Source organism: Pygoscelis adeliae, unplaced genomic scaffold (genome assembly GCF_000699105.1).
Source record: "Pygoscelis adeliae isolate BGI_AS28 unplaced genomic scaffold, ASM69910v1 Scaffold318, whole genome shotgun sequence".
Classification (NCBI taxonomy): domain Eukaryota; kingdom Metazoa; phylum Chordata; class Aves; order Sphenisciformes; family Spheniscidae; genus Pygoscelis; species Pygoscelis adeliae.
In genome coordinates this window covers 3,116,541-3,132,137 of record NW_008825430.1, presented here as the reverse complement: position 1 = coordinate 3,132,137, position 15,597 = coordinate 3,116,541, and the positions used below count along the sequence as shown (strand labels likewise).

General features: G+C 39.7%; 1 protein-coding gene across 1 annotated transcript in view; it reads right to left on the bottom strand.

Annotated features, from left to right (window-relative positions):
- The window catches only part of FBN1 (fibrillin 1), a 141,841-nt gene that overhangs the window by 54,150 nt on the left and 72,094 nt on the right, over positions 1-15,597 (bottom strand). The window contains exons 16-27 of the mRNA XM_009330946.1: positions 14,286-14,339; positions 13,241-13,366; positions 9,901-10,026; positions 9,119-9,238; positions 8,009-8,146; positions 6,961-7,011; positions 4,211-4,336; positions 3,206-3,430; positions 1,814-1,939; positions 1,592-1,720; positions 958-1,083; positions 696-821 (exon numbers count right to left, since the gene is read on the bottom strand). Of these exons, the coding sequence (XP_009329221.1) occupies positions 696-821; positions 958-1,083; positions 1,592-1,720; positions 1,814-1,939; positions 3,206-3,430; positions 4,211-4,336; positions 6,961-7,011; positions 8,009-8,146; positions 9,119-9,238; positions 9,901-10,026; positions 13,241-13,366; positions 14,286-14,339 (1,473 nt within the window). The remainder of the gene's footprint in view (positions 1-695; positions 822-957; positions 1,084-1,591; positions 1,721-1,813; positions 1,940-3,205; positions 3,431-4,210; positions 4,337-6,960; positions 7,012-8,008; positions 8,147-9,118; positions 9,239-9,900; positions 10,027-13,240; positions 13,367-14,285; positions 14,340-15,597) is intronic.

The window sequence follows — 15,597 nt, the reverse complement described above, 5'->3', positions numbered from 1 at the left end:
TGCATATACAAGTACCTCTGCAGTTCTCTTTCTACATATAAAAATACCACTGTTGGGTTACTACAGTATCATGAAGGCAACAAAGTTTTTGTAAGGATGAAGGGAAAAAAATTATCTACTAGGCAGAATTAAAGCCAGTGGATTTTTCATGTATTTCCGTGGCATAATAAAACATATGCATATAAAAGCATGCACAATACGTGATTTAAGCTAAATGTCATTTACAAAATGTGGCTTTAAGGAAACAGTCACTGGAAAGGCCCTATATTTGAGACAATCACAGATAAAATTAGGAAAAAAATCAATTGAACCACATGATTCTACTCCATGGTCTGTGGAGGAATGCTGATTTTTAATAAAACATAGAACTCGGGATTTAACAAGGTATTCCCTCTTAATGATCAAAGTCTGAAGTCTTAGGCCATTTAAAATAGTATGTTGTTTTATGCATCATGATTGATTTACAAAAGAAAATAAGCTATTACACAGTTAACTGTAGCACTACCATAATTTCATTCATTCTTCGCAAGTAATGGATGTGCACATTTTGGGGTTTTTGCATACTATTTTGACAGACTGTACTAGATTTTTGAATCACAGTTAAAAATGTCCTTATACAACTATTAAAAATGAAACAATTATTTGTGTTTTATCTTCCCTATTCGCTGGAGATCCCGTGTAGATTTTGTCCTTACCAACACAGTATAGCTTGTCAGGTGTGGACTGATATCCAGGGTCGCAAGCACACTGATACTTTCCAATCAGGTTGACACAATGTCCGTTTCGGCACAGGCTGGTGCTTAGGTCACATTCATTAATGTCTGTTGCAAAAGAAAAAGAGGAACGCGTTTTAGGTCTGAATGAAAACGATACTAAAGCAAACATTGTAAATATACGTGCAGCACAAGAGCGGTATAGAAAGCTGTGCACAATATTGATTTTGGCTGCATGTCTCACCTATACATGCAGAGATATTTGGTGATATCTGATGGCCTGGAGGACAATCGCACCGAAAACTTCCCTCTGTGTTGATGCAGGTGCCGCCTCGGCAGAGAAGGGGATTGCGCTGACACTCGTCGATGTCTGTGGGGAGAAGGGAAGGCACATCACTGCAGGGGCCAGCACTGCCACAGCGGCAGCCCATCCCTCCCCATAGTCTGCTACCCATCGCAGCACCGTCTGCCTAGATCGGCTCCAGAGTGTTTCCTACATCTAGTCATCCCTTACACCACAGTGCAGTTAAAAAAAATAAAATAAATTAAAAAAAGGCTTATTCTAAATTGTAATCTACTCTAACTTCAAAGTTCAGGATGGTGTCCCACTTTGCAAAATGGGGGTTGTGAGGATAAATTTAACATCCTAAAATCCTGACCCTTGCTCATTTACATTTTGGCATCCTGCAGAAGCAGCGAATTCACATTTGGGGTGGAAATCAAATTAAAATGAGCTTTAATAAGACTCACAAAATGAGAGGGACCTAAACCCAGGCACAATCAAACCTTCAAACCCCCCTCCCCCCCCCAAATAAACCATGCATAGCATACTAGCACATAGCATACTATTGCACATCTATGGTCTACAAAAAACATACCCATGCAGTTTTTCATCATCATAAATCCACTTTCATAGCCTTCAAAACATTCACATTCAAAGTCTCCAGGAGTATTGACACAGATGCCTTGGCCACAAAGATCAGGAGAGATGCGGCATTCATCAATATCTGTAACACAAAACACATTCATAGTTATTTCCAAAGGAGTTCAGTTTTTCCTTTTCAAATCAAAGTTATGAGAGATACACCCGTGCAGTTTACCTGTGCAATTCCTCTCTTCAGAATCAAGGGCAAATCCACTGTCACATCGACACTTAAAACTGCCAATGGTATTTCTGCATTTTCCATGGGTACAAAGACTGGGGACCATTTTACATTCATTGATATCTAAAAATGAAACAGTAAGGACATACGATGTTATCACTTCATACAAAAACAGTGCACAAAAGAACAATGCCGACTTCAGAGCTCATCCTTTCTCATGATAATGACCCCTCCTTTGGGGAAAATTGTAGACCACGCTACATAAACTGATACTGACTTCCACCTAACCAACAATGTAGACACTCTGCACTGGAACTGCCAAGAGCACTTTCTGCCATAAAACGGTATTAGTCTCCCCTTTGTCCCGCAGGATCTGATCTGCAGCTCACTGAAGTCAACAGTAAGATTTCAGTGGACAGAGGATCAAACCTACAAGGGCAAAGGGAGCTTCCAAAAGAACCACTCTGTCTTCTGATTTCCGAGAAAAAAAAAGTGACTTCCATGAGTCACAGAAAACATAACGAGCATAAATAAAAGCACATGTCACTTTTCTTTATGGATAATTAATGGCTTAGTAACTGTTTATAAAACTAAGGCTGAAACTAACAACAGCAATTTTCATTCATATATATATTTTCCCCTCCTTTCAGACTTCAGAATGTTTAGGTTTTGGGTAACTGGCTTTCTTTATAAACATCCATTTGTGCTTCTGACATTGTCCAGCTTAACCCCACTGGTAACCCTGGAAAGACGGCTTTCAGCACATGATGCTAGGGTGTCACTGTGTGATTCCCATTTAATGCTGGAAGCTTACCAACAACAGTCATAACAAGACTTGGTTTACAGTAAATTAAAGCTATCATCCTGGAAACATTTTTCTCTACTTCTCCAAGTAGCTCCACAAGAAATTCCCAAAATTATTCACCCTCCCTTGCTTGCTCCACAGTAGAATTAAAGTTATTGCACCCTGCAAAGGTAAGAAGGATTATCTTTCAATACATCCAAAGCTGACTCCTCAGTTTTTTCCAGCTCTTGTACTATGAGGTGCCAGGTTTTCAAAGCTATTCCATCAGCCAGAGGTGCCATTAGATGCAACACAAGAGGCAAATTCAGGCACAATTTAACCTCTCTAGTAGAGACACAAATTTAGCGTTTTAAGGCTGCAGTATTATATGGTATTTAACGGTCTGTGACACAGTCTAAATTATCTTGTGTTTTATTCTGGCCTTAATTTCCATGAAATCTAACTGGATTTTCAAATGCGCCTTAAGGTGAGTGAAGTGCCTGACTATCACTGAAATCTTCAAACCCACAGGAATTGTCTGAGGGAAGAGTAAAAAGAAAAGCCAGCAGGATTTGCTGGCAATGAACCACAAACGGATCACATACCTTTAGAGAAAGGTTTCCCAGTTATCTCTATCTTCGTAGAGAACCCAGATCCTCTCGGACAAAGAGCTTCAAATTCAGGTGATCCCTTCAGAGGACACTCCTCGCACTCAAAGCCCCACGCTGCCCCCACTGAACAGCAGCAAGCATCCATTCGGTGTCGGCCTGGTATTTGCGAGGTGCATTGCTCATCTTCATGCTGCAGGTAGCAACTCTCCAAGCGAATGTCTGTTGAGCAATTGAACAATATGTTGAGAGAGAAAGAGAAAATTCAGTTCACCGCAGAGGAATCCTTTTCCAGAATCCCTTCACAGGACAGTTTGCTCCATGTTTTTGTGGACTCAGAGGAGCGTACCAAGCACACTGCATAATTTCTAACAGCAAAATATTAACACTAAACTCAGAAATTAAGAGTCGAATTAAGTTTAAAGCACCATTCTGAAAAACGGTGCTCAACACTTGAAGTAAGTTTTGGATCAGAAGAGGATTTTAAGCATTCCGGCTTACCACGCCTATAGAAGGCCTTTTAATTACAACAAGCTACGCCTCGTCAAGACAAATCTTAGGCATTTACTGTCGTAAAGGGACAAAGGTGCTTTGGAGGTGTACAGTCTGGCTAGGAACACCACATCCCCCCTCAGATGCCTGAGTCCCGGCCCACAAGGGTGTGTCCCCCCCGCCTCTTCCAACCTTGGTGATTTCAGTGGGGCTGTGGATGAAGAGTGCTAGGAGCACAGATGATCTGGAGGGATTTGTCAGATGAACAATTTGGAACTAAATCAATGCTATTCACCAGCTAGCAGACGGTGATGGGCTTTAGCTACCACCATTGAAATCTGTTCATATTCCAGCTGAACTAAGTTCATGTCCCTGACTGATTCCATTTGAAAATTACTCATGTGGACAAAAATCATTCTCCTTACTTGTAAGAAAACATGCAGTGCAAACACTGCTCACCACATAGATTTGTTCTTCCCTAGTAGACCTGTAAATGGAATTAATACCTACCAAGACATGTCCGTCCTGAAGCATCTAAAGTCATTCCACTGGGGCACTGGCAAACAAACGATCCCAAGGTATTGACGCACTGCCCGTTTGTACAGACTCCAGGAAACACCTCACATTCATTTACATCTATTTCCAAGCAAAATGTGAATAAAAGTAATCACTAGCATGCTAAACATGAACAAATCGGAAAAAATATGGACATTCTGATGTTTGGTTTTTAGGATAAAATACAAAACCACAGCAGTTTACATGGCCTGACAAAATTCCAAATATTTAGGATTTCCTATGCAAGTCAGCCAGAACCAGTTAATTACAGAAAACTGCTGACGACTAGAAATAATACATGTTGCTATTTGCCATTCCTACATATACTGAAACCAAACTCAAAAGTCACAAAAAAAGGGAGGGGCATTTAAAAATTATATCAATTTTCATACTCCCTGTGGGCCAGATTTTTGAAGCAAATGGGCAAAGAAAGGCAAAGGTAAGTGCATAATGAGATTATGCATTATTCCAACAAGATTAAGTTACGCAGTATTTTTTTTATTTTTTTTTTTTAATTTTTGTATTTTTAATGTTTGTGTCTTATCAGGCACACCTCTGCAGGTCTGGAAACTACAACACCGTTTGAAATCTGGCCCTATGATCTTGTCAGCAATTAGTAACTTTATATAGATTAAAATAAACTCCTTATGACTGCACGCAGAGTTTAACTTCGTTAAGTAAAGATTATATTTTTATATTTAAGTGGCAAATTTAGCACTTTTGGGTAAGGATGATTTGATTAACTGTGTTAGCTTGGCCTGAGCATAAATAAATGTTTAGTAATCTAAGCGGGGTCCTCCCACCAGTGTCCTTTGTGAAAAGCATGTGCTTCACAACTGCCTTTAGGAAAAAAGCCTCCAGCATTAAATATGGCCCAAGATGAAGCGTGACTATTTTTAAGACGGGAGAGGATAAGAACAAGAAATGAGAAAAGAACGACTCTGATAATCCATGGCTGAACGCTCGTGTATAGAGTAATCAAGAAGTGGGGAGGCTGGACTCGCTAGGCCTCCAGACAAAACTCTTGGTGCGAACAGACTCTGCAGCCCGCAAACCGCGTGGAGCTGGGTGGAGGACAAACGCGGGGTGGACACCAGTGGCCTCTGCCGTGGAGCAGACGTTATAAATAAAAGGCCCGTATTGACCAGAACGCAGGCAGTAAAGCCAGTGGACTATTAGAAACCACTGAAACACAGTTCACGGCCTGTGAGCAATATTCCAGCTGACAACTCCAGGGCTCACCCGTAAACTAGAGGAACACTGCCAATTTAGTTTGCTTATTTCCTTGCACAAGGTCCATTACTCATTTTACATGGGCTGTGTATGGGAGAACTGAGTATCACCTTTTGGGAACTAAACTTACTCCCTTGTCCTGTCTCTCACTTGCCAGTAAATTTCCTAGAGATCTTCCCCTGTCTTGAAAACTGCTTACATTGGTTGAAACCCAAATACGGCTTCAGTATGTTAAAAGCAGGGGAAACTACTCTGAAAAATCTGGGGCTATCCAGGTCCCACTGAAATGAGAAAGATTAAAGCATGTAATAGATGTAATCCGAAGTGCTGGTAAAGGAAATGCTGAAAACAGTTATGTCTACATCTTGGAAGGATAAACTTTCCATCCCAGCAGTGTTGAAAATGTTCTAAGACTTTCCTTGTGAAGAGAGATAGGTGGGGCCACTGTTGTTCCCCCCTGCCCCCCCTTTTCTTTCACTTACACACTCCAGAAAGTGTTGCTGAGGTCAGATAAGTTATGTACAGTGGGTCTGCAGCACAGACGTGCCAAGGTATTCAGTCATCATTTGGAAAGCAAAGAATATGTGTGAGGGTGTTCCTCCTCTTTTTTTTTTTTTTTAATTTTATATTTTGTTAAGGGAAAAAACAATGTTTCTTTATGGAAGCTACATATGGGAGTAATTTTTAAAAAATATTTTAACTGCAGTGTCATGTCAGATGTTGTCAGTCAGGATGACCCACAGCAGTTTGAGACTCTCTGAGCTTCTGCATATTATGGAAATATGCAGTACTTTGCCAGGGGTTCAAATCAATTCAAATGAAGATGAAATAGGGTGGGACCTTCAATTCTCACAGAATAGTATAGAGTCATCTCATACCAAGCAAGAAGCTACACGTTTAAAAAAAATCTTCAACCTTTTCTGTAACCAAAGTTTAACTGTGTCCTGATGCCCCCCCCCTTTTTTTTTTTTAATAAGACAATGAAACTATGCTTTGGAACGTGTCTGATTTCATATAATGTTGCATGGAAGAAAGCCAAGGTTAAGGAAGAACCAAACAAAAAAAAAACCTTTCATGTGCAATATAGTCTTTAAACATTCTTTTTCTAAAGCATAGCAATGGCTTGTCATACCACTGTATCATCACTAACGTCATGTTTTATAACATATATAAGATGCATACTTTGCCCAAATAGGTTACTCAGTTAACAGTATTTGAAGAGAGAGAACCATCTCCTTATACTGGTAGACACTATATTTGCAAGTGTGTACTTTGAGATAAACTGTGAGTATGTAGGAATGTTAAACAAACTGAAACCAAATTCATCCCTGACATAACTCTAATGAAGTCAATGGAACTACACGAGGTAAGAATTTGGCATAGTGTTCCTCTGTGCTAAATTAACCACTTAAATCAAAACACTGGCATTTTTTCATTCAAGCTCTGATTTATGTTAAGGCAACAATAAATACCTTCACACAATGTTCCTCTTATTCTTGAATATCCCTTTTGACATATTGGGTCTGTAAAACAAACAAAAGTGAACTTTTAGAACGCTACAGTCCAAAACTCACCATTAACTTATTGTGCAAAACTGATCATGTGAAATATTATCTAGAGTTTATTGCTATGAGAAGTCTGAGTGCTTCGACAGTGTCTCAGTATTTTCTGAAATAATAAAAAGATAAGATGGGGCAACTACATAAGCTATATAGAGTGTCAGCCATTATCCCCTTTTGCTTCCCATGTGTCTTAGCTAGCTGAACAAAAGCAGTTATATGATTCCTGCTTCATTCAAATCAATTAATTTCACTTGATCACAGCACATTACAGCCCTATTTACCACAGATGGATGAGAATGAATTCTGCTAAGATATACAGGATGAATTTAACTAAAGATTTGAGAAAACTAGCAGCTTTCAGCATATGGAAATAACAACCCATACACATTTCTGCATCCATCAGCTCATCCCTGGGTTCCCAGCTCATCCCACAGTTCAGTCTAATTATCAAGCGAATATGCAGAGACCTCAACCCATTTCTTGATCAACCGTATGATTCTCTAGGTCATCAGTTAATCTACAGAGTATAATAACAAGGGCTACTCCCTCTCCTCCCTCCATTACCACACCAAAGATCCATTTGTTGCAAACATTTTCTTGGGAGCTCTGGGGAACATGCCATCTATTGCTACATCCTTAGGACCTCTAGATCACTAATCATGACAAACCATGCTAAAGTAATGCTGCAAGTTACAGACTGTAGGTGTGGTCCCTTCCCTTCAGAACTTAAACTTGCAAAATGTTGGCTATAAAATCCAAAGTTAGAACCTTCTATAGCTACGTGCTACCTCTCAAATATTAAGACTTCTATTTTTCAGACTGAATAAGGAATGAGTGCTTGATAACAGAACAAGTAAATTTATTTGCCTAGCCTGTGCCCAAACTTCTATGACAATAATCTGGACCAACCTCAGAACAGGAAAAATCCTAGGTTCCTGAGGAAAATGAACAGCGTTACCTCGTTCACATGGTGTACATGGGCTTCCCCAAGCAGCACCTAGTGAGGAACAGCACTGGGACTTCAGAGTTGCTCCGTTGATATTTATTTCACATCTTCCATCCACTATGTTCTGCCAACAGGTACCCTTAACAGTTTCTGTTTGGAAAAAAACCCAATGTATTGTCATGCAGATTGTTTAGCATTATACATTAATATATTTGCAAACACACTTGAATTTAACCATGAAAAAGAATCATCCTTTCATTATAACTTACCACATTAGATCTGAATTTATTTTAAAAGCTCTTAATTTATCTTTCTCTATGCTGGACTATAGCCTGAAATCATCCCAGCACAGAGCCCTTGCAAATCCTAGTTTACGTTTATTGACCTTAACAGGGAATATCTCAACACCATTCAAGATCTGAGTCATTGTATTTATTATGACTCAGATTAGAGGCACATGCAGAAGAACAGGGTAGCTGTGAACCCCTTCTAGATCTTCCATTGACCTATTAGATCCCCCAGTCTGGATATCTGATCTTCCCATATAGGGAGGTGGCAGGAGATAGCTAAGGATCAGGCAGAGTTACAGTTCCACAGCTTTCCTCACCGACTAGGCAACAGCCATAAATTACTGTCCCTCCAGAACAGGTAAGGGAAGAAATTATGAGTCCACAGAGTATCTGAGTCACAGCATTGTCCGTGGTTGCCCTTGAGCTGGTCTGGACTGTACACAACTTACTCATGCTCCATCTCAAATAGAAAACTGGCCTTTCCAGAGAGCAGACCTTAACGAGAACATGTCCACCCCTCTTGCAGGAGGAATTAAGTGGGTGAGCATAGTCCTGAAAAAGTAGTCTTAGCATTTCTGTATTTGTTACGAAAAAATTTAATCTCTGTTTCAAATTTGACACGGAAGCACACCATGCTCCCAAGTGCTAGTCACACTTTATGTACCCACAGTAATGGTGAAAACAAACACTTTCTTAACATTGTTTCTGTAACATTTTCCACTAAATTTAGCTACACAAGTTATTTTAAAATATTTTCTAAACTTGGTGTACAATGTCTGTATGTCACTGGACGTTTTCAACCAGCAAACAAAATCTTCAGAAGAATAAATACCTATGCAGATGGTTCTGGTTGTATCCAAAGTACTTTCAGGAGAACATTCACAAGCGAAGGAGCCTGGTGTGTTTTTGCACACCCCGTTAACGCAGGGGTTCGATTCGCACTCATCAATATCTAGAACAGAAACACACTGCCGTTAGTGGCAGGAAGCGTTAACAAAAATACATATGGCCTTTTTCAGCTTAGGGAAAAATGGAAGCTTTCCTCATGACCAGTTTTCCTGATATTCTGTTTTTCTATTATGAAACTCTTCACAATAGACTAATGATGCATGTGTCCTAAAGACACACTAACACGTTAGAACATTAAAACATTGAACTTGGAAGCAGCGTCTCATTTTTCAGTGATACCCAGCTATTGCCCTGCTTTGTGGTGATGGACTGTGTTGTTTAAATGATCTGATACACATCCTGTCTGTGGCTCAAAAAGGGTTCAAACCAGGAGCCGTCTGGCTCTGTTCTCCACACAAGGTAACAGATTTGTCATCTGTTTGGTTCTTCTCAAGTTCTTCTCACCCTTGGCACAGTGTGGGCCCACTGGTAATAGTCAATAAGGAGACTGCTAGTGCAGATGTAATACAGGCTATTCTATGAGGTTATCTAATGCTTTCATTCTGGCCTTGTCTCTCCTCATTCCCCCTACTTTCCCATATAATTTCTTGATTTTTTTCTTAGTTCTACACATTATATCTTCATCAAGGTTGAAAGTATTTCTGGCACAGTCTGAGAACAACCCAAATGAATAAAACTAGGATGAAATGGAGTGTTACCAATTACCTTCACATGTTTTTAGGTCAGGAGTGTACACAAATCCTTTTGGACAGGTGCAGGTGAAACTTCCAGGGGTATTTCTGCATTGCCCATTGTCACAAAGCAGCATGTTCAGCGCACATTCATCAATGTCTATAATGAAAATCAAGACCTTTTTAAGAAAGAAAATATTTCTGGAATAGAATCCAGGACAGAATTTCCCTCCCAACAGCCACATTTCACTAGGTTTTGTGTATGTGGAGAGAAGGAGGAGACAAAGGGGGGAGAGAGAGAGAGAATACTCACACACATGACTTGCACTGTTTTTCAAGACACTAAAAAGATTTCTAGATTCTTTTAGCAGACAACAGGCTTGGAATTATTTCAAAGGGAAATGACCATTCCAAATAAACTAACACTAAAGATCCCACTTACAGCACCTTCCTTCTTCATGAAAACTATCATTAAAATAATGGAAACAATAATAGTTATATGAATTCAAACCACACAAATATTACCTAGAGAAAAAATAACATTTTAATTTTGTTTTTTAAATAGGGAAAAATTTAAAAAGCCCCACACTTCTCTGTATATTTTTGTTGACTTTTTCCTGAGCTTTATTCTTTAGCAGGCTGCTTTGCTTTTATAAGAGCTCGTACTTCCTTTCTACATGTATTCGTAATATGTGACTGCCATACCATGGTTCCAAATAAAGCTGGGAATCACACTTTCATCTTGCTTATATTGTGGAATAGGTCAATGCAGCCTCTGATTCCCTGCACAACAGCCCCCAGAGTCATGAAAGAAATGAGGAGAGGATTGGTTTGGAAAGGTTTGCTGGTCATCCTGGTCTTTAAATCACCATTTTTTCCACGCTGGCTCTGAACTGTCTTAGACGTTATGGTTAACAAGGCCAATGTAAGTCTACAGTTGCTTCAGAGGTGAAAAATTTAAATAGAAATGCTAGTGCTAAATTTCAAGAGCCCTCAGGAAATCGTTGGAAGAGCTGTGGTCATTAGAGACAAGTTGCAAGAAGGTGGCAATGGGCCACGAATGGCAGGTGAAGACCAGGAGAGACCCAGAGAGCAGACAGGAACAATTGGCTAAGTCAGAGAGGCCTCAGAAAGTGTTGAGAGAAGTTGGGAAGACTCAGAGGGTCAGCGCAGCAGCTGGGAACAGCAAAAGTGCTAGGAAAAGCAGGGAGATTTGCAGAATAAAACAGACCATGTGGGAAGCTTCACAGGAGTTCAGAAAAATTGAGAGGGGGCCAGGTGGAGCATTATGGAAGAATGGGAAACAGCTGTGATGGAGCATGGATGTGGGCTGCAACAGGGTGGGCTGGGGGGCAGCTGGAAAACTCACAGATGCATGGGGAGAAAAGAAGGGATGCCATAAGCTACGGGCAGACGCTGGAATGGGACATGGATAATTAAAGCCAAAGAAGCAAATGGGAAAATGGGATCAATTACAGCATGACTTTTATCAAACATAGATCAACTCTTATTTTCTTAAAAATAAGATAGTGGATAGTTTAGACTGGGATAACATAGATGACTTAAGCTATTTAGGTTTAAGTAGAGAATACAGAACCCAAATAAAATTATTATGTAAGCTGGAGATAACAGGAAGGAATTTAAGAACTTTAAGGTCATTCCAGAGCTGGCTGAAGGAGAGATTACAGTAGGGTATATTAAAAAGGGGAGTAATCACAATGGAGAGAGGATATTAGCAATGCCTTTCAGGGATCAGTCTTGGGACTGGCCCTATAAAACATTCATTGTGGTATAGAAATAAGAAAATGAACGGGATCAAAAACCGTGGACTACACTAAGCTGGAAGTTATTACCAATACAGAGAATTATGCAAGACTAAATTAATCTTGACAATGTGAATGAGAGGAATATGATGAGATACAATCACCATCGTTCAAAACCTTGCAATTAAGGACCAATAACAGTAACATGCTATAAACCAGAACTCATCAGTTGAAGGCTGTCAAGAAGAGAAAACTCTGGACGTGACTCCCAATTAGAGGCTGACTTTGATCCCAAAGTATAACACGTACTTGAGAAAAGACTAATGCACTCTAGAATCAGTTTAGGCAGGATATTCCTAGGGGCAATGGAGAATTGCTGGCACCACTATACAAGGCACTGGTCAGACCTCATCACAACACTGTATACTGGTCAGATCAGTCGTATTCAAGAGAAGGCTGCAGCCTCTGCTTTTATGAAAAGACTGAAAGTGTGGATTTGGATAGTTTAGCCAACAGAGCTTGAGAAAGGATATGATGATTCTTTATAAATACTTTGGGGATAAGTGCTGACACGGTGCTAAGTCAAAGGATAATATTAGTACAACATCAACTGGTAATAAAATGGTCACAAATAAATTTTAACAGGAAACCAGAAGAAATTTCTCATCAGTTGTGCAAAGGAGGTCTGGAACAATGCACCAATGCAGGAGTGGAAGAAAGGAATCAAAAAGGCTTTAAGTTATGGGCTTTCAATAGGACTGTGTAATGGAACAAGAGAATTGCCAGAATTAAAATCTGTAACAGGAGTCTGCAGGCATCTGATGGGTTTTTTTGTTACATCCCAGATAGTGTGAGAAGAGACTGGACTGCTACTATATTTGAATTCTTTTTATCCCATGCCACAGTGCTTCCACTGGTCACCTCTGAGGACCAAGAAGAACTTATTTCACCTTTTCTGTGATGAAAAATTTGGCTTTAGATTTTTTTCACTTGCACAGCACAGGAGAATCAGCCCTAGCTAGAGACACCATGCCATCAGATTCTGCTGGTGCTTCCAATGACAATGAATTTTCCTGTGTCTGGCCAGTACACTTAACACAGTTAAACCAATAGCCCTATCTGAAAGTTGAAAAGGAATTTTCCCCAAAGTCAGAGTTGGGAGAAACCACGTAAGCTTTCTGTAGCATATGGGATGCTTATCTTCTTGTGATCAGTTGGGAGTTTTACTTAAATCCCCTGCTCTTCGAGGCACCTAGCACACTGGTGATCCTAGATCCCTCCTGTCGTGCATTGTAATTGCAGGATCTGGCTTCTTTTGATTTTGAGAAACATTGGTACTGCAGAGTGCATGTTCAGTGGACTTAACTGAACTGGATGTTTATTGCCTGGTTGCCAGTGATTTGAGTCACTGATGGCAATGGTCCCTTACAGCCCCGCAGTGGAGGATTTTATGAGCGTTGCAAAGCGCTGAAATTAAAACAAGAATTCAGCAGAAGCATCCAGAAATATCAGAAGAGCAGCTAGTGGATCTGGTGAAACACTGAAAAAAAAAGGTGAAGGAGGATAAAAACAAGCATCAAACTTCAAAATGAAAAATGGGACATTTCATACCAATGCAGTTTTTCCCAGTTGAATCCACTTCATATCCAGGGTTACAAATACATTTGTATGTTCCGTGCAGATTCTCACACCTTCCATTTGGACAGAGATCAGTATCCAGTAAGCACTCATTAATATCTACAAAAAGGTAAAAAAACAAAACAAAAAACCCAGAGTCAGTTGTTGAGGGGTTGTGGGAGTTAATTCTCCAAACTACAAAAAGATGTATTTTCAGTATCAGTAATATTGGCTGCTCCATATTTATAACCATGTAGTTCTGATTAGGGAATTCACACCTAAATATTCACACTCAAGAGCAAAAAGCATCCCTTTCACACTGATTTAAGACCCTCGCTAGCCCACAGACGTTTAAGAGACTTGCAACTGTAGATAAGAACTGGGATATTAAACTGGGGTCTTACATTTAGAGGTGCATATGTACTAATTCCTGCCCTGTATCTCCCAATTCATAGCTTTTCCAGATGGCATCACTCTCCAAAGCATGAACATCCCTCCTTTCTGAATGCTTTTCCCTCCCTACTGCCAGCAAATCTACTGGTGAGCATTGGCTGACTTAGAGTTTGCAGTTTCACAGTTCTATGACTACAAAGCTTTTATTGTAATCACTTGCTCCTTCTCTGTAATTAACCTAGCTCTGTCAGCCTGGCCTTTTTGACAGATGAAAACATTTAAGGAAGCTCAGCGTTCAACACGGCTTTATTCTTCAGGATGATTTCAGTTGAAATGTGCAAATATGACTGACATATATGATTTCTAAGTCATATAGGTAATAACACTTCTCACAAATTTGCCATTATTTTGAAACAGCACTCACATAATTCCATGGCATAAAACAGAGAGGGTGCACTGGTGAAACAACATGCTCCACTCATTTCACCCTAAACTCTTCTAATGTGTTGCAAACAGCCAGTTGAGTAAGCCTTCCTCCCATTCTTTCCTGCCATCATCCCCCCCAGCATGTCTAACAAGTCAAGGATATCAAGGCAACGCTTTTAGCCAGAACTGCTATAGTTTGAATTACATTAGGTGATCTTACCATTTCCTCCTGCAGTCATGCCAGTTCCACTGCTGCACAGAGCCTGATATTCAGCTGGAAAAATATTAAAATACTTACTGGAATATTCTTTCTTAGCTCATTGCTTTCAGCATCATCTTTTACAATATGCCAATTAATTACTCGAATGAAATAACATGCCTTTCAATTATTCTAAAAACATTAATAGCCTCACACTGTTCTGAACCTGTGAAACATTTTAGCAGATTCAGGGTCTGCATCTGCTCATGAAGATGGATGAGTAAAAATTTCACATGGTGAACTGAGGCATTTAGGAATAGACATAAACTTCATGCTGGCCCTCCTGCACAAATGAACCGTAACACATTCACAGCAAGATTCTCCAGAACTCCTATGTCCAAGCCCTTGCTCAAAGTGCACATTCAAAGTGACCAGGAAACAGAAAAAGTTTTCCTATAAATCTAGCTCATGTTTAACTTCATTTAGCAGGAGTGCCTTCAGGAGTTCATACCCTTAAAAAAATTAATTAAAATATGTATCAAAGTATCTCAAATACCTCAGTTACTGCTGGGTTCAAGTTCTTCTTTTGAGTTCAGAACAATTAACAGAATAAACCGACAGCCAGATCAACATTAATTCTTGCCATATTGGTCAGCATTTTCCAATATATTTGCACTTTAATAACAGCCCAAATAATTGCACTGCTAAAATTAATAAATATTAAAAGTATTTCTGGAATTAGCTGTCTTTTCTTTAAGGAAAATCACATGCAACACATCTCCCAGTATTATCATAACCAGCAGATTAATAGGTACCCTGCTTGAATCAAATAATCACCGCTACTGTATGTGAAAGCAGACCTGCTCTGGACATGCATCAGCAAAACTTCTAGTCTAGAATGGCAGGAACTTCTGCAAAGAGCTTCTGAGGAGCACAGAGAGACAAATGTCTTCCTTTCAGGAATTTTTTTCAGTCTCTCTGATACAACGCTCCTCTCTAAGAAAACTTCTCCTTCCCTTCCCCACTCATAGTCCAAAGAAATGCTACGCTTCACCCTATGTGAGATGGCATTTTTTTAACAATTGAAGAGGTGGGCAAAATAACACAGGAAAAATAGCTTCCACATATGTAAGTGTTCTACTAAAGTAATTCAAATATAAAACAGAAGTCAATGATACAGAGTCCAACATTTACAGAAGATTTCAACCCTGCTGTACAATAAGAAGAGCCCACCAATATCAGCAGAGGCTGCTGGAAAGGCTCCTTCCTATTCTGGTAACATTCCCTTGGTGTTTTGCTATTCTAAACAACACAGCATGTTATAAAATGGTGG